This window comes from Gorilla gorilla, chromosome 2, assembly GCF_029281585.2.
Source record: "Gorilla gorilla gorilla isolate KB3781 chromosome 2, NHGRI_mGorGor1-v2.1_pri, whole genome shotgun sequence".
Classification (NCBI taxonomy): Eukaryota; Metazoa; Chordata; class Mammalia; order Primates; family Hominidae; genus Gorilla; species Gorilla gorilla.
Genome location: NC_086017.1, coordinates 59,895,081 through 59,917,891, shown reverse-complemented (window position 1 = coordinate 59,917,891; position 22,811 = coordinate 59,895,081). Strand labels below are relative to the sequence as shown.

Below are 22,811 nucleotides of genomic sequence, written 5' to 3'. Positions count from 1 at the left end.
TCACTGATGCCTCGACTTCCTGGGCTCAGGTGATCCTCCCACCTCAGCCTGCTTAGTAGCTGCGACGATAGGCATGCACCACCACACCCAGTTAAATTTTGTATTTTTTGTAGAGATGGGGTTTTGCCATGTTGCCCAGGCTGGTCTCGAACTCCTGGGCTCAAGTGATCTGCCCACTTTAGCCTCCCAAAGTGTTGGGATTACAGCTATGAGCCACACCTTATCTCTCTCTCTCTCTTTTTTTCTTAGAAAGGATACTCTCAAGAAAGTGAAAGATAACACATAGAAAATATTTACAAATCATGTATCTGATAAGGGATTAATATCCAGAAAATATAAAGTACTCTTATAACTCAACAACAAAAATACATGCAAATCAATTCCAAAGGGCAGAGGACTTGGTTGAACGTTTCTCCAAAGGAGATATACAAATGGCCAACAAACACATGAAAAAAAACCCTCAAAGTCATTAGGAAAATGCAAATCAAAACCACAATGAGATATTATTTCATACCCATTAGGATGGCTATTATCAAATAAAGGGAAAAGAACAAATGTTGGCAAGCAGGTGGAGAAATGAAGCCCTTACATATTGCTGATAGGAATATAAAATGGTACAGCTGTAGTCTATGAAAAGGTTTGCTAATAAAATAAAAGAAATACAGTTTGATGGTTCCTCAAAGAGTTAAATATAAAATTACCATATGACCCAGCAATTCCACTCCTGGATACATACCCCCAAATAACTGAAAACAGCTGTTCAAACAAAAACTAGCACACAAAGGTTCTATTATTCACCAAAGTCAGGGTAGAAACAACCCAAATGTCCATCAACTGAGGAATGGATGAACAAAATGTGATATATTCATATTATTTAGCCACAAAAAGAAATGTGGTACTGATAAATACTGCAACATACATGAACTCTGAAAACATGCTAGGTGAAAGGCCAACAGAAAAGTTTACATATTTTGATTCCATTTATATGAAATATCCGGAATAGGCAAATCCATGGAGATAGAAAAAAGATTAATGGTTTCTGGGGACTGGGGGAAGAAGAAGTGGGAAGTTACTGATTAATGATAAGAGGTTTCCTTTTGAGGGTTTAAAAAAGATCTGAGGCTAGATATGGCGGCTCACACCTGTAATCCCAGAACTTTGGGAGGCCAAGGTGAGAGGATCGCTTGAGCACAGGAGGTCAAGGGTACAGTGAGCCATGATCACATCACTGTACTCTAGCTTGAGAAACAAGAGTGAGATCCTGTCTCAAAAAAAAGACAGAAAAAAAAAATTTCTGGAACTAACCTGGACATGATGGCACCTGTAGTCCCAGCTATTTGGGAGGTTGAGGTGAGAGGATGACTTGAGCCAGGGACTGTGAGACCAGCCTGGGCAACATAGTGAGATCCCATCTCTTATTTAAAAAAAAAAAAACTTCTAGGAAGTAGATAGTGTTGATAGCTGCACAACATTGTGAAGGTACTTAATGTCACTGAATTAATGCTTCAAAATGGTTAAAATGGCAAATGTAATGTTACATGTATTTTATCTCAATAAAAGGAAACGAAATATCTTCCTAAAATGACACCATAAGGGAGTATATCCATGAAATATGAGTACTTTGGCTAATAACAATCATAGCTCTTCAAGTTGTATTCTACCGAGACTAACACAATGTTAATTCTACCGAGACTAACAAATGTCAAGCTAAAGTCTTTACTAAATTTTTTCAAGTACTGTAACATTTTTAGTGTGTCGGGGCTCAGAAACTTTATATATTTTTCATAATTATTTTTGATACTAAGTAGTAGCAATGAAAACAAATTATATTTTCATGCTCACTGCAATCAAACTGGACCTTTAAAGAGTATAGCTGGCTGGGTGCAGTGGCTCAAGCCTGTAATCTCAACACTTTGGGAGGCCGAGGTGTGTGGATAATGAGGTCAGGAGTTCAAGACCAGCCTGGCCAAGATGGTGAAACCCCATCTCTACTAAAAACTACAAAAAAATTAGCTGAGCTTGGTGGCACACAACTGTAATCCTAGCTACTTGGGAGGCTGGGGCAGGAGAATCGTTTGAACCCGGGTGGCAGAGGTTGTAGTGAGCTGAGATCGCGCCACTGCACTCCAGCCTGGGCGACAGAGCAAGACTCTGTCTCAAAATAAATAAATAAATAAATAAACAGGCCGGCGCGGTGGCTCACGCCTATAATCCCAGCACTTTGGGAGGCTGAGGCAGGTGGATCACTTGAGGTTGGAGTTCGAGACCAGCCTGGCCAACATGGTGAAACCCCATCTCTACTAAAAATACAAAAATTAGGCAGGTGAGGTGGCAAGTGCCTGTAATCCCAGCTACTCGGGAGGCTGAGGCAGCAGAATCACTGGAACCCAGGAGCCAGAGGTTGTAGTGAGTGGAGATCACGCCATTGCACTCTAGCCTGGGCAACAGAATGAGATTCCGTTTAAAAAAAAAAAGAGTATAGCCTGAAATTTTAAATATCCCACTCTAAGAGAATATGGAGTTTAATAGAGGTAAAATGCCATGGTGTCTGAAGTTCTATACCCTTGGAAACCCAAGAATATCCAAAAAATGTACGACTCCCAAAGAACTAGTCTCTCCAAACCTACTTTTCCAACCAAGAATTCCTTTATGACCACCCCCAGGAGAGGTGAGAAGATATTATATGTCAAGGAACTGTTATTTTTATAACTGATATAAATAATGGCACATGTCTTTGGGAAAGTGTCTCCAATTGCAGGTCCAGAACTCTCTATGGCCACATGTAGCAGCTGGGAAGGAGAAATTATGAATGACCTTGTCTTGACCTCCTCCTGTTCAACTGAAGTGACCTGAGGAAGATGAGCTTTGTCCTTGGGAATGCATGTTAGCAGGAAGCCTTCCTAGAGATATGGAGGAGCTGTTATTCCAGATACTTACTTCTAAAGAAACGGATTCTTGGTACTTACTCGTTTGCAGTACCAAAAATCCAGGCTTGATACATACTCCAGGGTAACTTCTTTGTCCTGGATCATTAGAGTTCCCTGTAAAGACAAAGACAGAAGCCATCAACATCAACCCTTGGAGAAACAGACAGAGACAGAAAGGCACAGAGAGCCTTTCCAATCCCCAAGCTGAAACATTTTATAAAGAGTGAGCTTAATTCACTGGTGAAAGGAAATGGCTGTTTTAAGCCACAGACCTGGGGCAGTGTTGCAGAGCAAGCTTTAGCTTAGGAAAGGGGAGTACGAGAAGGTGAAATCAGTCTTCGGCCTTGGTTCCTGCAGGTTAGGGTGCTGTCCTTGGGCAGGCTATGCCCAGTCTACTTGTCCAGAGGTCAGGTAATGCACTCTTGAATCCCAGCAAGTCCCCCACCTAGCTCAGGAGCTAGCACACTATCAAGAAGTAAACTGTTCCTTCTGCACAGAGGCAGAGGAGCCCTCTTCTTTTCCACAGCTATCTCACATCTCCTTGGAAAGGTAGTAAGGGCTATAACTTTAGTGCCCGAAAATTTTCTTTGAAACACTGGCTGTATGGCAAAAGCACCAGGACAAAGACATACAACATTGAAGACAGGAAGAAAGGAGGAAGGTGAAAGCTTCACAGCAAGTTACATCCTTACAGCAGGAAACTGATTGGCTGGTGGGAGCAACAGCGGCGGCGGCGGTATCACTCTGGCTTGGAGCCTATAGAGTGAGCTAGCCCTGAGATCTGAGGAGCAACCATTGGCAAGTAAGCCTTTGGGAAAGTCTGGCACAGGAACAGGTGGGAAAAGGGGCTCAACAAGCCTGTTAAAGAGCTCCCTTGCCTCTCCATTTTGGACAAGTCATGAATTCTATTTCACATTAAAATAAAGTTTTGTTTAATAAACACTAGGCAGCAGGTATGTGTTGGTGCAGGGGAAAAAAATTCTCTGCCTACTGACAAGGGACCCTCACCCACACTTGAAAGTGAACTAACCGAGAATGCGACTCTGGAACTAGCCCCTGCGCTGTGTTCATTCTCCGCCCTCTAGGGTCCTCTGTGTTTCCTCAGACAGGGCTCTGAGTTATACAAGCCATTTCTTTGCAATTGGACCTCAGTTTCTTGCTTGAATCCATACATCTGTCAAATAATGCTTTACCTCTCTGCTTTTCACATCAAAAAAGTCAAGAGAAATACACAGGATAAAATTATTGTCTTGTCAAAACCAAGGAAAATTGCCCATCTACCTAGGTCTTAGCATCTGGTCTGAGACACTATTCCCTGGCTTGTTCTCAAGGCTAAGGACAATGATAATAAAAATCGCTAACATTTATTAAGCACTTACTCAGAGCCAGAAACCACTAAGTACATTATCTTATTTAATCCCCTAAATGATCCGATGAAATAACATTATCTACACTTTACAGATGAGGACCTATGTTCACAGAGGTGGGGTCACCCAGGTGGTGAAGGGCACAGCTGGACTTACATCTGGGCTGTAGAGAAGGGATCTCCTGTTTCATTTTTCTTTTTCCTTTTGTTTTGACTGAGGGATCTCCTGTTTCATTCACCAGCTTCTGCTCAGTATTAGGGACAGGTAATCTGGCCTTAGGGACCAATCAGAAAAGAGACAGGCTCTGTATGCAGGGAAGGATCTGGGAAGGACCACTCTATCAAGCTCCACCAATGCAGGAAGTTAGTCAAGATGAAGCGCCCCCTCCTTTTTTTTTTTTTTTTTTTTTCCCCTGAGACAGAGTTTCGCTCTTGTTGCCCAGGCTGGAGTGCTATGGTGTGATCTCGGCTCACTGCAACCTCCGCCTCCCAGGTTCAAGCAAGTCTCCTGCCTCAGCCTCCCGAGTAGCTGGGATTACAGATATGTGCCACCACGCTTGGCTAATTTTGTATTTTTAGTAGAGACGGGGTTTCTCCACATTGGTCAGGCTGGTCTCGAATTCCTAACCTTAGGTGATCCACCCACCTCGGCCTCCCAAAGTGCTGGGATTACAGGCGTAAGCCATTGCGCCTGGCCATCTTTTTTTTTTTTTGAGACAGAGTCTTGCTCTGTCACTCACTCTGGAGTACAGTGGCACGATCTCGGCTCACCACAACCTCCGCCTCCCAGGTTCAAGCAATTCTCCTGCCTCAGCCTCCCGAGTAGCTGGGACTACAGGCACACACCACCATGCCTGGCTAATTTTTGTATTTTTAGTAGAGATGGGGTTTCACTATGTTGGTCAGGCTGGTCTCGAACTCCTGACCTTGTGATCTGCCCGCTCTGGCCTCCCAAAGTGCTGGGATTACAGACGTGAGCCACCGTGTCCGGCCTAAGATGAACCCCTTCTAAGTCCAGAGACAGGATGTAACATCTTTAAGAGCATGGACTGTAGGCTGAGTTCCCGAAATTTGAATCCTGCCTCTACTCCATGACCTTCAGCAAGGTCCTTAACTTCTTTGTGCTTCCATTTCCTCATCTGTAAAGTAAGGACAACAGTACCTACTTCTTAGGGTGGTTGTGAAGATTAAGTAAATTCATACATGTAAAGAGCTTAGCATAGAATATAGTGAGGGCTCAAGAAATGTTGATCATTATAAGCCCTAGGAACCAAAAAAGACCAGCATCAGCAGGTGGGAGTCAAACAGCCACTCATTTCACCTTGCTTGCTTGCTAGGTAGGAATATTCCACCACCCATTTTAATCTCCTGAAAGACTAAGCTTTCATACGGAATGGTCACTACACATCAGAAACTGTATCTTTACAACAGTACTTTGTGTTGTCAAATTACTGGTCCAGATCTTACAGTCTACTTAATCTTGCTGGCCTTTTATTTATTTTCAGCAACAAACAGTATCTGGTACCAAAAAGGAGCTTAGTAAGCTCTTGTTGAATGAATCAAAGACTGAATAGAGCCAACTATCCCTGGTGGACCTGGTGCTTGGTACACAGTGGCTCTGGAGGGAGACACTGCTGTTAGAGCATACATCTGTATACCCAATCCATAAAACATGTGGGTTGTCATTTGAACAGTGAGTAAGAACAAGGCACTACTGTCAATTTCAGTCACCTGCAAATTCTGATTTCACCAACTGGAGGCATTAATGGATTCAGGTATTTCTAAGGCACTTTATACTTCTCAGACAAAAAAAATGTTCCAGTAGCTGTGGATGACCTTTTGTTGAGGGCAGGGAACTCCCCTTGCCAGGAGTCCCCATCAGCATGTCAACTTTGAGATTACTTTTACCTCATGTGTTACAAAAGCAATGATTTCTTATTCTCACAGAATCATCTATAACTCGGGCAGTCCTTTTTCTCAACCTGCACATAGTTAGACGTAGGACAGTGACCACTGCTAAAGAATGTGAAATGGTTTTAACATCACTGTTGAAGGGTAGCCAATTGTTTCTTTTTCTCTCTTAAAAAAATTATTATTATTTTTCCAAAACCAAAAAGGGTCAATATAGCCAATTGTTTAATAAGAATAGGTAGTCATAGGACCAACCTGTATGAGAACAATTTATCTATGATTTGATTCCCCAGCTGCTATCATACACAGGCAACTCAGATATACCAAGCACAGGTATGACATACATACACTGCACCCCTCCCCATTGCTGCCTTTCTCTGGATTTCAGAAAACAGAGACCTGCCAGTGTCTCCTAGGAAAGTAACCTGTAGGGAGTTAGATTAATGAATGGGTAGGATGATGCAATCACCTTCAGTAGATGTCCATTTTTTTTTTTTTTTTTGAGACGGAGTCTCGCTCTGTCGCCAGGCTGGAGTGCAGTGATGCGATTTTGGCTCACTGAAACCTCCGCCTCCCAAGTTCGAGCAATTCTCCTGCCTCGGCCTCTCAAGTAGCTTGTATTTTAGCAGAGATGGGGTTTCACCATGTTGGCCAGGATGGGCTCTACCTCCTGACCTCGTGATCCACCCGCCTCGGCCTCCCAAAGTGCTGGGATTACAGGCACGAGCCCCAGCGCCCAGCTGTGGATGTCCATTCTTAATTGCCTATTATCTATTAGAGTATCTTCACACATTAGAATATTTATTCATCTTTTGATTTATTGAGTTATTAAGCTACTCAAGCAAAGGAATCATGAAAGCCATGTGTCTGATTAACCAGGTCTGGCTCCTAAAGAGGTACCATATAGGCCGGGCACGGTGGCTCACGCCTGTAATCCTAGCACTTTGGGAGGCCGAGGCGGGTGGACTGCCTGAGCTCAGTTCGAGACCAGCCTAGGCAACACAGTGAAACCCTGTCTCTACTAAAATACAAAAAATTAGCTGGTTGCGGTGATATACACCTGCAGTCCCAGCCAGTCAGAAGACTGAGGCAGAATTGCTAGAACCCGGGAGGCGGAGGTTGCACTGAGCCAAGATCACGCCACTGCACTCCAGCCTGGGTGACAGAGTGAGACTCCGTCTCTTTAATAAAAAAAAAAAAAAAAGGCTGGGCACGGTGGCCCATGCCTGTAATCCCAGCACTTTGGGAGGCTGAGGTGGGAGGATCACAAGGTCAGGAGATCAAGACCATCCTGGCCAACATGGTGAAATCCTGTCTCTACTAAAAATACAAAAGTGAGCTGGGTGTGGTGGCACGTGCTTGTCATCCCAGCTACTCAGAAGGCTGACGCAGGAGAATCGTTTGAACCAGGTAGTCAGAGGTTGCAGTGAGCCAAGATCATGCCACTGCACTCTAGCCTGGCAACACAGCCAGATTCCGTCTCAAATAAAAAAAGAGGGGCCATATATATATATATGTACATACATATATGTATGTATGTATATGTATATGTATATAAAAAGAAGAGAGATAGATAGATCTCTCTTTTTTTTTTTTGAGACAGGGTCTTGCTCTGTTGCCCAGGCTGGAGTGGTATGCAGTGGCATGATCTTGGCACACTGCAACCTCTGCCTCCCAGGTTCAAGTGATTCTCTCGTTTCTGCCTCCCAAGTAGCTGGGATTACAGGTGTGCGCCACCACACCCGGATAATTTTTGTATTTTTAGTAGAGATGGGGTTTCACCATGTTGGCCAGGCTGGTCTTGAACTCCTGGCCTAAAGTGATCGCCTGCCTCGGCCTCCCAAAGTGCTGGGATTACAGGCATGAACCACTGCGCCCGGCTAAGAGGTACCATATATTAGAAAGTAAAACCAAAGACATCTCCTCCTTTCTCAGCAGTGTTAGATTAGGCTTAAATTAGACTAAAACCTGCTAAAATCCTTTCCAGCCCAAAGCCATCACTTGGCAAAGTCACACATAGATATTACTAAGTATATTTCAAGAAATCTTAATATGAAGCTGCAAAAAGCTAGATATTTGCACTCCAGAATAGCAAATCAAGTCCTTATTCTCCACCTAGAGACACCACAGAGGAGCAAACTCTGGGTCTGGAGGGCTGCTGATTGAACATCTACATTCCCATTTCCTTTTTCATCAGCTGCTCTTAGAGACTTCATGATCTCATTTTGTGACTGCCTGTCAGAAGGACTAGGGTCAGTGTTGAAACTCTACCATATGCTCCCATTCCGTTGGCTCAAAACCAATCATCAAGGATAGTCTTTTTTTTTTTTTTTTTTTTTTTTAAAAAAAGACAGGGTCTCGCTTCTGTTGCCCAGGTTGGAGGCTAGATAGAGCACAGTGGTGCAATCATGACTGACTGCAGCCTTGACCTCCCAGGCTCAAGCAATCCTCCTACCTCAGCCTCCCTAAGTAGCTGAGACCACAGGTGCACACCACCATGCCCAGCTAATTTTTAAATTTTTTTGTAGAGATGGGGGTCTCACTATGTTGCCTAGGCTGGTCTCAAACTCCCGGGCTCAAGTGATCCTCCTGCCTCAGCTTCCCAAAGTGTTGAGATTACAGGCGTGAGTTATCGTGCCCAGCCTCAAGGATTCTTAAAATACTGGGAGGTACAAGAGAAAATGGAAAGAAAACATTTCTGGACAGCAGCTTTGCATCTTTGTTAAAGATCTTCAATGCAAGCTCAGTTGTAGCTATACTTTGTACTGAGAAAATGACTGCTGTGTGATCTTCCCATTACAACATAGAAAGCGATAAACAGTATCAAAAGGCAGGGAAAAAGTATATGAGCTTTGTGAATACAACTCACATTGAAAAATCACAATTACTCTTCATTGTTTTGTGTTTCTTCCAAACACAGTATGGGAGTATCAGGTTATTGGTGGCTGAGAACTGGTACTGTTTATCAGAGATAGTATCTTTATTCACAAAGCAATTTACAGTTTACAAAGGCATTCTTCACAATATCATCTCATTAGATTCTTACAAATAGGGCATATGGATGGCTGGGATACATGGAGTAGTCTGCCCAAGAATACAGAGCTAATTAGCAACACATACAGTACTAAAAGTCAGGTTTTCTTTTTGCCATATTGTCTTTGTTTTTAAATTCCAGAGAGTCAGTCCATTCATGACACTTCCCACATCAAAGAGGTAGCTTCTGATGAAAAGATACAGTAGAGTCTAAAGAAGTTTGCAAGAAATGGACTCATAGGGAGTTTTTAGAGAGACTGCCACAAAGCCCTTGTTTCTTGACAGCACTGCCAATCCCTCAAACTGGTCTGCTTAAGATGGGCTTTCTGTTCTTAAAACACCTACAATTGCTTTAGGTGCTGTGTCTAAGATAAAGAGTGCTACAAGTAAATGACTGCTACCAGGAGTTTCAAGAACCATGACAGTCAAATGGACCTGCAGAAAGAGCAAAGCCCGGGGAAGAAAAGTAACAGGTTTAATACAGATGTGTCATTTCTCTTAGTATAAAAGATTACTTTTTATAGAAATCCTTTGTAAAGCAGTCAGGCTCATTCTTTATGGTACAAGGATATGTTATAGTTCAAATATTTTTTAAAACCCACTATTCCCAAAGGCTAAACCAAAATGAGACAGAAGAGGGAAGGAGGAGATGGAGGAAGAAAGAAAGTACAGTGGCTAAGGGAAGTACAAAGAATGCCCTATGTCAGCTCTATAGCTCTGCCTGTTGGCCTTCTCCATGTCCTCCATTTTGACTAGACTTTTTACCCAACAGGATCTGAGCTGCACTTTGAGCATCCAGGAGATAAGGCCCCACTGGGACTTCCAGTGAAAACACAATCCTACTTCAGTGTCCAATGTAAGGTTGAGGGGCATGAAGACATTGCCCTGTCAGCTGCCACTTCCTATCTTTTCTTGACTAGATGAAAGCACAACAAAAACTTTTACTAAAATGTTCTTGACAGCAAACGTTTTAGACTATATGACGCCAGCAACAACCAGCATCAAGCCAAAATCTTATTTGTGTTCTCTGAAGCAAAACGGCTGACTGTTTCACTGAGCCCCAGAGCCCCACCCACTAGGATCACAGCTGGCAGAAGTCAGGGTCTCAAGATGAACTCTGTGGCTGGGCACAGTGGCTCACGCCTGTAACCCCAACATTTGGGGAGGTCAAGGCAGGTGGATTGCTTGAGCTCAGGAGTTTGAGACCAGCCTGGGCAATGTGATAAAACCCCGCCTCTACAAAAAATACAAAAATTAGCTGGGCATGGTAGTGTGCGCCTGTTATCCTAGCTACTCCGGGGGCTGAGGTGGGAGGGTTGCTTGAACCTGTGAGGTCGAGGCTGCAGTGAGCCAAGCTCACGCCATTGCATTCCAGCCTGGGTGACAAAGTGAGACCCAATCTCAAAAAAAAAAAAAAAGAACTCTGCTCTGGGAACACAATACACTCCAAGCCAGGCCCTGACATAAGAAAATGTAAACATACACATACATATATGTATATATCTATATATATATAGATATACGTGTGTGTGTATATATATATATATGCATGTGTGTGTATATATATACACGTGTGTGTGTGTATATATATATATATTTTATTATTTATTTATTTATTTTTTTTTTTGAGAAGGAGCCTTGCTCTGTCACCCAGGCTGGAGTGCAGTGGCGCGATCTCAGCTCACTGCAAGCTCTGCCTCCCAGGTTCATGCCATTCTCCTGCCTCAGCCTCCCAAGTAGCTGGGACTACAGGCACTCATCACCACGCCTGGCTAATTTTTTGTATTTTTAGTAGAGACGGGGTTTCACCGTGTTAGCCAGGATGGTCTCGGTCTCCTGACCTTGTGATCTGCCCACCTCGGCCTCCCAAAGTGTTGGGCTTACAGGCGTGAGCCAGGGCACCCGGCCGAGAACTTAAATATTTTAAAGGTGTCTGGTGCTAAGAATATATTCCACCCACTTCACTACCACTCCTTGCAGGTCTTACATGCATTTTAAAGTAAGATTCAGGTTCTAGAAAATGCCTCCTATCATGATGAAAGAAAATCAGGGATCCGTAGTCTTGGAGGTAATTCCATGAGCTTGGCTCCAGGAACATAGAAAGAACAGTGCCTACCAGGGGATCCACAAGTCTCTCCTATTCTAAGGTTCCATTACATTTGTATTTGCGGCAAAAACAAAGAGGCAAAATATATAAATAAGCAAGTAAGTAAGTAATCAAAAGAGCCTCAAATCTTTTCTCTCCTTGTGAGAAGACAAGACTCTATCATAAAGACTGAGACTGTGAGGCAGACAGGGCATTCAACAAATTCCTTCATCACAGAATCTCCGTAGATTGCTTCTTACAATTTATAAATTCCAACTATTAGCACTCAGAACAACTGAAAAACTGAACCACTAAAATGCAGATTTTTAAAAAACTTTTCAGCTTGTTATAATTTTGTATCTTTTAGAGCAATGGTTTACCTAACATTTATAAAAACCTTAGTCAAAATTTCTCTGGTTAATAATTTATTTCCGTAGGCCGGGTGCGGTGGCCCATGCCTGTAATCCCAGCACTTTGGGAGACAAAGGCGGGGGGTGGATCACCTGAGGTCAGGAGTTCGAGAGCAGCCTGGCCAACATGGTGAAACCCTGTCTCTACTACAAGTACAAAATTAGCCGGGTGTGGTAATGGGCGCTTCTAATCCCAGCTACTCGAGAGGCTGAGGCAGGAGCATCGCTTGAACCCGGGAGGTGGAGGTTGCAGCGAGCCGAGATTGCGTGATTGCACTCCAGCCTGGGTGAAAAGAGCGAGACTCCATCTCAAAATAAATAAATAAATAATAATAATTTATTTTCACACAAAGATATGACCTAATTCTTGGTGGAAGTAAAATATCACATTTTGACATATTTTACTGATAATTCTCAGAATTCCCTTCAGAATTCAGAATTCTATAACTTCTATCTTATTTTTTCCTCTTTCCTGAGTTGATTCCAATCACATAGCAATGAAATAAAAATACTCACAAAGTAGAATATGTACAGAAACAAGATAGAGCTTGTTCTTTTCTGACAATTAAATCAGTTAACCCTAAAATAATTATGAGGTATGTAGGGCAAGGGCTTTTAGTCCCAGATAAAAGAGAGGCTCTCTCGTACTGCAATTACGGACATCCCCCACCTCAACACAGAGTGAAGGGCAGCTGATTTACATCATTTCTTTTCTTCTTTTTCTTCTTTTTTGGGGACGGAGTCTTGCTCTGTTGCCTAGGCTGGAGTGCAGTGGCGCGATCTCAGCTCACTGCAAGCTCTTCCTCCTGGGTTCACGCCATTCTCCTGTCTCAGCCTCCCGAGTAGTTGGGACTACAGGTGCCGGCCACCACACCTGGCTGATTTTTTTTGTATTTTTAGTAGAGACGGGGTTTCACCCTGTTAGCCAGGATGTTCTCGATCTCCGGACCTCATGATCCGCCCGCCTTGGCCTCCCAAAGTGCTGGGATTACAGGCGTGAGCCACTGCACCCGGCCTGATTTACATCATTTCTATAACACTTTTATATTCTGAGATGACTACTATTGGAGCTCCCTGGCTCTTTTCTTCTGGAAAAAGTAGACTCTAAATTCAACATCAAGGCATGCTTCATTGAATAGGTCTCTAAACTGAATCACTATAGAGAAAAACAAATAGGGAGTTTGGTAAATAAATGTGGAAAATATAAAGCTTCTTAATTTGCTTTGTTTACCAAAGAATATAATAAAACCATTCCTTTTTCTTAAAAACTTAATGGCAGGAGGTGGTAGAGAACAGCCAAGAGAGCAGACTGAGGCCCACAAGACCTAAGATACTGTACAGGCCTCACTGCTGAGCCCATCACAAAGCCTGCACAGTATTCCCCAGGCATCCCCAAAGAACCAGCAGCTATTCTTCAGGATCCACCATCCAAAAGAGACATTGGAACCGGCAGCGGTGGCTCACACCTGTAATCCCAGCACTTTGGGAGGCTGAGGCGGGTGGATCACCTGAGGTCAGGAGTTCAAGACCAGCCTGGCCAACATGGTGAAATCCCGTCTCTACTAAAAATACAAAAATTACCTGGGCATGGTGGCGGGTGCCTGTAATCCCAGCTACTCAGGAGGCTGAGGCAAGAGAATCACCTGAACCTGGGAGGTGGAGGGTGCAGTGAACCAAGATCGTGCCACCACACTCCAGCCTGGGCAACAAGAGCAAAACTCTGTCCCAAAAAAAAAAAAAAAAAAAAGGGAAAGAAAAGAAATTTGCCACGCATGGTGGCTCATGTCTATAATCCCTACACTTTAGAAGGTCAAGGTGGGAGAACTGCTTGAACCCAGGAGCTCGAGACCAGACCAGCTCAGGGAACACAGTGAGACCCCATCTCCATTGCTATTAAAACAAAATTTTTTAATGGGAAAAAAAATAAAAAGAGACATTATTTCTACTGACCCTTTATCTATCACCTCCCACCCAAGTACTTGAGCTTCCTCAAAAGGTGTCTTTAGCCCCTCTGCCTGTAACGTCCTCAAAGAGTCTTGCTGACTTGATTTCTGCAGAAATAGTGCCTTGAAAATATTAATAAAATACAGAGCCTCTGGACTTCTGAATACATACTGTTCAACTAACATTTTAGGGAGGTGACTATGCCCTCCTGCTTTTTTTGAGACAGGGTCTTGCTCTGTCACTCAGGCTAGAGTGCACTGGTGTTATATGATCAAAGCTCATTGCAGCCTTGATCTCCTGAGCTCAAGCAATCATCCCACCTCAGCTTCCTGACAAGCTGGGACAACACGTGCATGTCACCAAGTCTGGCTAATTTATTTTATTTTATTTTATGCAGACATGGGGTCTTCCTGTGATGCCCAGGCTGGTCTTGAACTCCTGGGCTCAAATGATCCTCCTGCCACAGCCTCCCAAAGGGCTGGAATTACAGGTGTGAGCCATCATACCCAGCCAATTCTCTTCTTAGGCAGAAAGCTATCGACCCAATGCCACTCAGAAGTACCAAGACTAAGAATGGAAGCTTTTTGGGAGGCCGAGGTGGATGGATCACGAGGTCAAGAGATCGAGACCATACTGGCCAACATGGTGAAGCCCCGTCTCTACTAAAAATTAAAAAAAAAATTAGCTGGGCATGGTGGCATGCGCCTGTAGTCCCAACTACTTGGGAGGCTGAGGCAGGAGAATCACTTGAACCCAGGAGGCGGAAGCTGCAGTGAGCCAAGATCGCGCCACTGCACTCTAGCCTCGCGACAGAGCAAGACTCCCATCTCCAAAAAAAAAGAAAGGAAGCTTTAAGTCAGAAAAGGTTCACTGGGATACATGGGATACAAGGTTAGGTCCCTAATCCTTTTTGTTCTACTTACTTTCACAAGCAAATAACACAAAGAATTATCAAACTTCAGCCCCTGATAAAAATGAGGGCTGGCTTCTAACATTGAAGACATGCTATGGTTAAATTAGCCAATATTTGGAAAGCAGCATTTACTGAGCTATAATATCATGGCTGCTACAATATAATGGCTATAATATCTTAACTTTTTTTTTTTAACAGCAGATATGTATAGAGTGAGGGAATGATTCCTGCACGAAGAAGAAATTTGTAGTAATCCAGGAGTTTGGGAGAAGACAAAGCCAGCAGGTCACTAACTATATCCCTGCTGGAGTTGGGATCATGTGCTACAAAGGCATAGCCCATAGCTAGTCATCAAGAAACTCTCCTGATCAGACCTGTATGCCTTGGCAATCTATCACAGACGTAACCCTTGGACGCCTTTAAACACCATCAGATGTTAAGACATACCATCCAGTTTATTAAAAGGCATCTCTTGTAGTTTGAAGGCTATAAAAAGAAAATACATTTAAAAAGGGAGACCCTGCTGGGCGCAGTGGCTCATGCCTGTAATCCCAGCACTTTGGGAGCTGAGGTGGGCGAATCAACTGAGGTCAGGAGTTTGAGAACAGCCTGGCCAATATAGTGAAACCCGGTCTGTACCAAAAATATAAAAATTGAGCTGGGCACAGTGGCTCACATCTGTAATCCCAGCACTTTGGGAGGCCAAGGTGGGTGGATCACAAGGTCTGGAGTTCAAGACTAGCCTGGCCAAGATGGTGAAACCCTGTCTCTATTAAAAATACAAAAAAAATTCGCCAGACATGGTGGTGGGCACCTGTAATCCCAGCTACTCAGGAGGCTGAGGCACGAGAATTGCTTGAACCTGGGAGGGGAGGTTGCAGTGAGCCGAAATCACGCCACTGCGCTCCAGCCTGGGCAACAGAGTGAGACTCTGTCTCAAAAAAAAAAAAATTTTTAAATAAAATCATAAAAAGGGAGACCTTTGAACAGTATTAGGAAGCATGCTGAAGTTTCTTTTTTATTTTATTTATTTTTTTTGAGACGGAGTCTGGCTCTGTCGACCAGGCTGGAGTGCAATGGCATAATCTCAGCTCACTGCAAGCTCCGCTTCCCAGGTTCACACCATTCTCCTGCCTCAGCCTCCCAAGCAGCTGGGACTACAGGCGCCCGCCACCACGCCCGGCTAATTTTTTGTATTTTTAGTAGAGACGGGGTTTCACCGTGTTAGCCAGGATGGTCTCGATCTCCTGACCTCGTGATCCGCCCGCCTCGGCCTCCCAAAGTGCTGGGATTACAGGTGTGAGCCACCGCACCCTGTCCTGAAGTTTCTATTATACAGAGTAGCCTGTAAGTCTGGCTTTTCCAGGGCAGTTTTAACTGTTCTCTATCCTGTTGAAAGGCTATGTGTTGGTGCACTTGTCTTTCAGGTCACCTGCTTGGCCCTCTTCCAAGTGTACTTTCCTTCCTTTCATTCCTGTTCTAAAGCTTTTAAATAAACTTTCTCTCCTGTTGTAAAACTTGCCTTGGTCTCTCCTTCTGCCTTATGACCCTCAGTCAAATTGTTTCTTCTGAGGAGGCAAGAATTGAAGTTGCTGCAGACCTGTATGGATACAGATTTGCTGCCCTTAGCAGATAGACAGATAAAGAGAGGGGAGGGGAGGAGAGGGGAGTAGGGGAGGAGAGGGGAGTAGGGGAGGAGAGGGGAGTAGGGGAGGAGAGGGGAGGGGAGGGGAGGGAAGATGAGAGGAGAGGAGAGGGAAGATGAGAGGAGAGAAGAGGAAAGGAGAGGAGAGGAAAGGAGAAAGAGAAACAGATTTTTTTCTTTTCCTAGCCTATGTTAGAAGCCATAGCAAATTAGTGAAAGGGACAAAGAAGCTGAGCCTGCTTCTTTAGCCATGATATATCAGTACTGTTCCTTAGAAGGAAAACTGCCCTTGCTATAGACTGGAATTTTCTCTTTTCAGAATAAAAGTTTTGGTTCCTTGTCCAATTATTCATTGCCTTTCTTTTTTTTTTTTTTGAGACGGAGTCTCGCTCTGTCGCCCAGGCTGGGGTGCAGTGGTGTGATCTCGGCTCACTGCAACCTCCGCCTCCCGGGTTCAAGCAATTCTCCTGACTCAGCCTCCCTAGTAGCTGGGATTACAAGCATGCGCTACTACACCCGGCTAGCTTTTGTATTTTTAGTAGAGATGGGGTTTCGCCATGTTGGCCAGGCTGGTCTCAAACTCCTGACCTCAAGTAATCTGCCGCCTTGGCCTCCCAAAGTGCTGGGATTACAGGCGTGAGCCACCGCACCTGGCCACCACCATCTGAAATTCTTATCAGGAAAACTGCAGAATGGAAACAGTTATTTAACACTGCTGGAAGTGAAGAGAGACAAAAAGAGAGTGAGAAAATATGCCAACAGGTCATATAAAGTGCACCGTGAGCATGTACAATGAACAAAGCTGGATGGGAACCAGAGAAAAGAAAATGAAACACCACACTAAGAAGTCTAGGCTGAGCGTGATGGCTCACGTTTGTAATCCCAGCACTTTGGGAGGCCGAGGTGGGGGGATCACTTCAGGTCAGGAGTTCCAGACCAGCCTGGCTAACATGGTGAAACCTTGTCTCTACTAAAAACACAAAAATTAGCTGAGTGTGGTGGCAACAAGAGTGAAACCCTGTCTCAGGAAAAAAAAAAAAGGAAGTATAGAAACAAATAAAAAGAAGACATAGTCTTATTAAGATGGGCCTGGCAGAAATGGTGCTTCTAGACAGGGGGCATTTGATCTCTGTCCTTGTATGTTTACGTATAATAAGGTTTAGGAAAAACACACATAGAAAAACTATATCCGGCCAGGTGCTGTGGCTCAGTCCTGTAATCCTACCACTTTGGGAGGCCAAGGCAGGGGGATCACGAGGTCAGGAGATTGAGACCATCCTGGCCGACATGGTAAAACCCCATCTCTACTAAAAATACAAAAATTAGCTGGGCGTGGTGGTATGCACCTGTAGCCCCAGCTACTCGGGAGGCTGAGGCAGAATTACTTGAACCTGGGAGGCAGAGCTTGCAGTGAGCCGAGATCACGCCACTGCACTCCACCTGGCGACAGAGCAAGACTCCGTCTCAAAAAAAGAAAAAAAAGACAAAACCATATCCAAAGCTACTCAGGCAAAACATGGTCTTTACCATACAGTAACTTAGCTTCTGAATCTACTGACCTGGCATTCAAACTTCATATACTTACATCAGTGCTGGATGTTCCACAGCATATGCTTTAGTTACTAATCACCAGCCTATGGGTCTTTCAAAGAATATAAAAACAGAAGTGACCATTTTTATTATATTTTATTTATATATTTAATTATAAACTTAGTAGTTTTGTACTGTTTTGTTTTAAAGCATCAGGTTTCAGGAGTTCAAGATTATAGTGAACTACGGATCATACCACTGTACACATGTGAGGCCCCGTCTCTTTTTCTTTTTTTTCTTTTTGAGACAGAGTCTCACTCTGTCACCCACGCTGGAGTGCAGTGGCAGTCTTGGCTCACTGCAACCTCTGCCTCCTGGTTTCAAGCGGTTCTCCTGCCTCAGCCTCCCGAATAGCTGGAATTACAGGCATGCGCCACCACGCCCGGCTAATTTTGTATTTTTAGTAGAGACAGGGTTTCCCCATGTTGGCCAGGCTAGTCTCGAACTCTGACCTTAGGTGATCCACCCGCCTCGGCCTCGCAAAGTGCTGGGATTATAGGCATGAGCCACCGTGCCCGGCCCCCCGTCTCTATTTCTTAAAAGAAGCATTTGGCTGGTGATAATTATATATTTAGTATTTTTTAAAATTATTATAAGAATAATTAATGTTTGGAGAAACGAGTTCTGTAACCGGAAAGAATCTGGTTCTCATTCTGGGAAATTAAGAGACTACTAGTAGTCTCCCAATGCCTATTTGCTCTCTTACCTTGGGAGCAAATCCCTGCTTTTATTTTTGAGATGGAGTCTCGCCCTGTTGCCAGGCTGGAGCGCAGTGGCGCGACCTTCACTCACCGCAACCTCCACCTCCTGGGTTCAACCAATTCTCCTGCCTCAGCCTCCTGAGTAGCTTGGACTACAGGCACGCACCACCACGCCCAGCTAATTTTTGTATTTTTTTTTTTTAGTAGAGATGGGGTTTCACCATGTTGGCCAGGATGGTCTCCATCTCTTGATCTCATGATCCGCCCGCCTCGACCTCCCAAAGTGCTGGGATTACAGGTGTGAGCCACCGTGCCCGGCCTGGAAAATTAAGAGACTACTAGTAGTCTCCTAATGCCTATCTGCTCTCTTTACCTTGGGAGAAAATCCACTTTTTAACTGGGCACACAGCTGCCTAAAATAAAGACGTTCTGCAGCCCTCCTTGAAGCTGAAGTGTGGCTATGACTAAATTCTGATCAACTGAACATAACTAGAAGTAATGCTTGAAACGCTCAAAAGTATCCTTTTTAAAAAAATTTTTGTGGGTACATAGTAGGTGTATTTATTTATGGAGTACAGGAGATGTTTTGATACAGGCATGCAATGTGAAATAAGCATATCATGGGGAATAGAGTATCCATCCCCTCATGCATTTATCTTTTGAGTTACAACCAATCAAATTACACTCTGCATTATTTTATTTTTTTCTTTTTATGTTATTTTGAAATATACAGTTAAGTCATTATTGACTATACTCACCCTATTGTGCTATCAAATAGTAGGTCTTTTTTTTTTATACTTTAAGTGCTAGGGTACATGGTGCACAATGTGCAGGTTTGTTACACATGTATACATGTGCCATGTTGGTGTGCTGCACCCATTAACTCATCATTTACATTAAGCATATCTCCTAATGCTATCACTCCCCCCTCCCCCACCCCACGACAGGCCCCAGTGTGTGATGTTCCCTGCTCTGTGTCCAAGTGTTCTCATTGTTCAATTCCCACGTATAAGTGAGAACATGTGGTGTCTGGTTTTCTGCCCTTAGACAGTTTGCTCAGAATGATGGTTTACAGCTTCATCCATGTCCCTACAAAGGACATGAACTCATCCTTTTTTATTGCCGCATAGTATTCCATGGTGTATATGTGCCACATTTTCTTAATCCAGTCTATCATTGATGGACATCTGGATTGGTTCCAAGTCTTTGCTATTGTGAATAGTGCCGCAATAAACATACGTGTGCATGTGTCTTTATAGCAGCATGATTTATAATCCTTTGGGTATATACCCAGTAATGGGATGGCTGGGTCAAACAGTATTTCTAGTTCTAGATCCTTGAGGAATCGTCACACTGTCTTCCACAATGGCTGAACTAGTTTACAGTCCCACCAACAGTGTAAAAGTGTTCCTATTTCTCCACATCCTCTCCAGCACCTGTTGTTTCCTGGCTTTTTACTGATCACTATTCTAACTGGTGTGAGATACATATAGGCGTGAGCCACCTATATCATTGTGGTTTTGATTTGCATTTCTCTGATGGTCTTACTCATTCTATCTTTTTTATACCCCTTTACCATTCCCACCTTCCCCCCAGCCCCCTAACTACCCTTCCCATACTCTGGTAACCATCCTTCTACTCACTATGTCCAGGAAGTATCCTTAAAGACAGGGCCCATTTTCATCCCCCTTCCTTCCCATTGGTTGCTAAATAAAACTGATAACTGACACTCAAATAGCCATCTTGAACAATAAGATAGAAATCACATGTTAAGATGGGGCTACATGGTTGAAAGAACCTGGGTCCCTGATGATGACCAAACCACCATAAGAAAGCCTGGACAGCTCAAACTTCATTTGTATTAGAGAGAAATAAACTTGTTTAAACTGCTTTTATTTTAGTTTTCTGTCACTCCCAGCCAAATCTAATCCTAACCAATACAGACGCTTTTGAAAATTACTAGTAAGAGGCAGAAGGAAGTATTTTGCTTAAAATTCATAAACTATAAAATAAACAGAAAGTTGTAGAAAAAAAGTAGGTAGTGGAACAAAAGGTATAAGAAATGACAATGAAAAAACCTGTGGAGCTCTGTTTGTGTATTTCTAGAGGTCCTACTGTCACTTGACACTTAATGTATCTAACCAATTATTCTCCCTCCCAAATGCTTTCCTCTTCTACATGCTTTGTATCTGTTCAAGGTACAACCATTTTTTTTTTTTTTTTTTTAAGACAAAAAGAGTCTCACTCTGTCACCCAGGCTAGAGAGCAGTGGCATGATCATGGCTCACTGCAATCTCGACTTCCTGGGCCCAAGTGATTCTCCCACCTCACCCCGCCCCACCCCCCAGTCACTGGGACTACAGGCACGTGCCCCCATGCCCAGCTTTCATATATATTTGTAAAATTTTTATAGAGACAAGGTCCCACTACGTTGCCCAAGCTGGTCTCGAACTCCTGGGCTCAAGCAATCCTTCTGCCATGGCCTCCCAAAGTCTCACTCTGTTGCCCATGCTGGAGTGCACTGGTGCATCATGGCTCACTGTACTCTCGACCTCTTGGGTTCAAGAGATCCTTCCATCTCAACCTCTCTAGTAATGGGAACTACAGGGGCACACCACCATGCCTGGCTAAATTTCTTCTTAAAAATTTTTTATAGCGATGAGGTTTTACTATGTTGCCCAGGCTGGTCTTGAACTCCTGGGCTCAAGCAATCCTCCTGCCTCGGCCTCCCAAGTGTTGGAATTACTCCTTTATTTATTTATTTATTTATTTATTTATTTATTTTTTGAGACAGAGTCTCGCTCTGTCGCCCTGGCTGGAGTGCAGTGGCACGATCTCGGCTCACTGCAACCTCTGCCTCCTGGGTTCAAGTGATTCTTCTGCCTCAGTCTCCCGAGTAGCTGGGCCTACAGGTACACGCCACCACGCCCAGCTAATTTTTGTATTTTTAGTAGAGACGGGGTTTCGCCATATTGGCTAGGCTGGTCTCGAACTCCTGACCTCGTGATCTGCCCGCCTCAGCCTCCCAAAGTGCTGGGATTACAGGCGTGAGCCACCATGCCAAGCTGGTATGATTCCTTTAACCTCTGAGTGGCCTTTGATTCTGCCCTCTCTCTTGTACCTTCCCCTCTGATATCCAGTGTTATCAAATCCTAGAGATTCTTTGTTTAAACTCTTTCAAACCTGATCTCTTCCTTCCACATCTACTCCTAATCCCTAATGCAAGGCATCAACTTTTCACATATTAACTGCTGCTCTACATCCTAAGGGACTCTTTTCTCTGCAGTTTCTCTTTTTAAGTCTACATACCACCACAAGAAGATAGTATCATTTTGATACTGTTACATTCTTGTAATCCACCATGTCATCAAATTAAAGTTTTAAATGCAAGGCCCTAGACAACCTAAACTGACCTACCTTGTACCTTCCAAGTCATTCCATTCACTACATTCCAGAGTAAAAGAACAAGAATCAGACAGAAATTTGAAAGCTAAAATGAACAAACAAGAATATATGGCTAGCTCCATCAAAGGAGAAATAGTATCTACTAATTGCTATCTCAGAAAATATAGTAGAAACCTAACAGAAATACCAGAGCCTAGCAAATAAGGAGGTCACTTGGGTTGGGGGGGTCAAGACCACATTTTACAGAAATTAAAAAGATCACTAGGGCTTATGAAGAATAAAACAGAGCCAAAACCACTTTATGCAATATGTATTAACCCAATTCACAAATATTTATTTATTTAGCTCATCATATGTTGCCAGGTCCAGTTCTAACCTTTTTAAGCAGTAAAGAAAAGAAATAGTCCCTGCTTTCATGGACCTTTCAATCTAATGAGGACATCTGTTGACCACCTATTTGCTAGTCATTACCCAGGCATTTTTTTCTGGTTTAGCTAGTTATTCCTTTATATCATATCTCTCATGACTCTAAGATTACCCTGAACTACCCAAGCATGTCTAACAATGGAATGCCTCCTTTATTCCAAGTACACAGGAAGAGCCACAAGAAGTATTTTACTAGGAAAAGTGCCTAAACTAACGTTCTCTGGCCTTAAAGGGTGCCAGTTGAGCCAGGAAACCTGACAGAAACAAATACAAACATGTCTCTGGGCTGATGCTCTGTTTGTAGAAAACCCAACATATCCTGCATTGCTCTGCATTCACAGTACGCAGGAATCAAGTCAAAGAAAAAAGATGACCACTACCCTATACCTCTTAACTCAGGAACTAGACCATATGAGCACTAACAGACACACAGGCAGAAACAATAAATATGCTA

The 22,811-nt window shown here is 43.6% G+C and overlaps 1 protein-coding gene across 8 annotated transcripts in view; it reads right to left on the bottom strand.

The window, feature by feature from the left end:
- Window positions 1-22,811, bottom strand: part of RBM6 (RNA binding motif protein 6) — a 135,924-nt gene that overhangs the window by 27,203 nt on the left and 85,910 nt on the right. For 7 of the 8 annotated variants that reach the window (XM_019024186.3, XM_063703809.1, XM_063703808.1 and 4 more), the window contains one exon: window positions 2,967-3,041. In XM_019024186.3, coding sequence (XP_018879731.1) covers window positions 2,967-3,041 — 75 coding nt within the window. Of the gene's footprint in view, window positions 1-2,966; window positions 3,042-3,957; window positions 4,125-22,811 lie in introns of those variants that run through there. The other variant, XM_055382464.2, reaches the window with a different exon arrangement.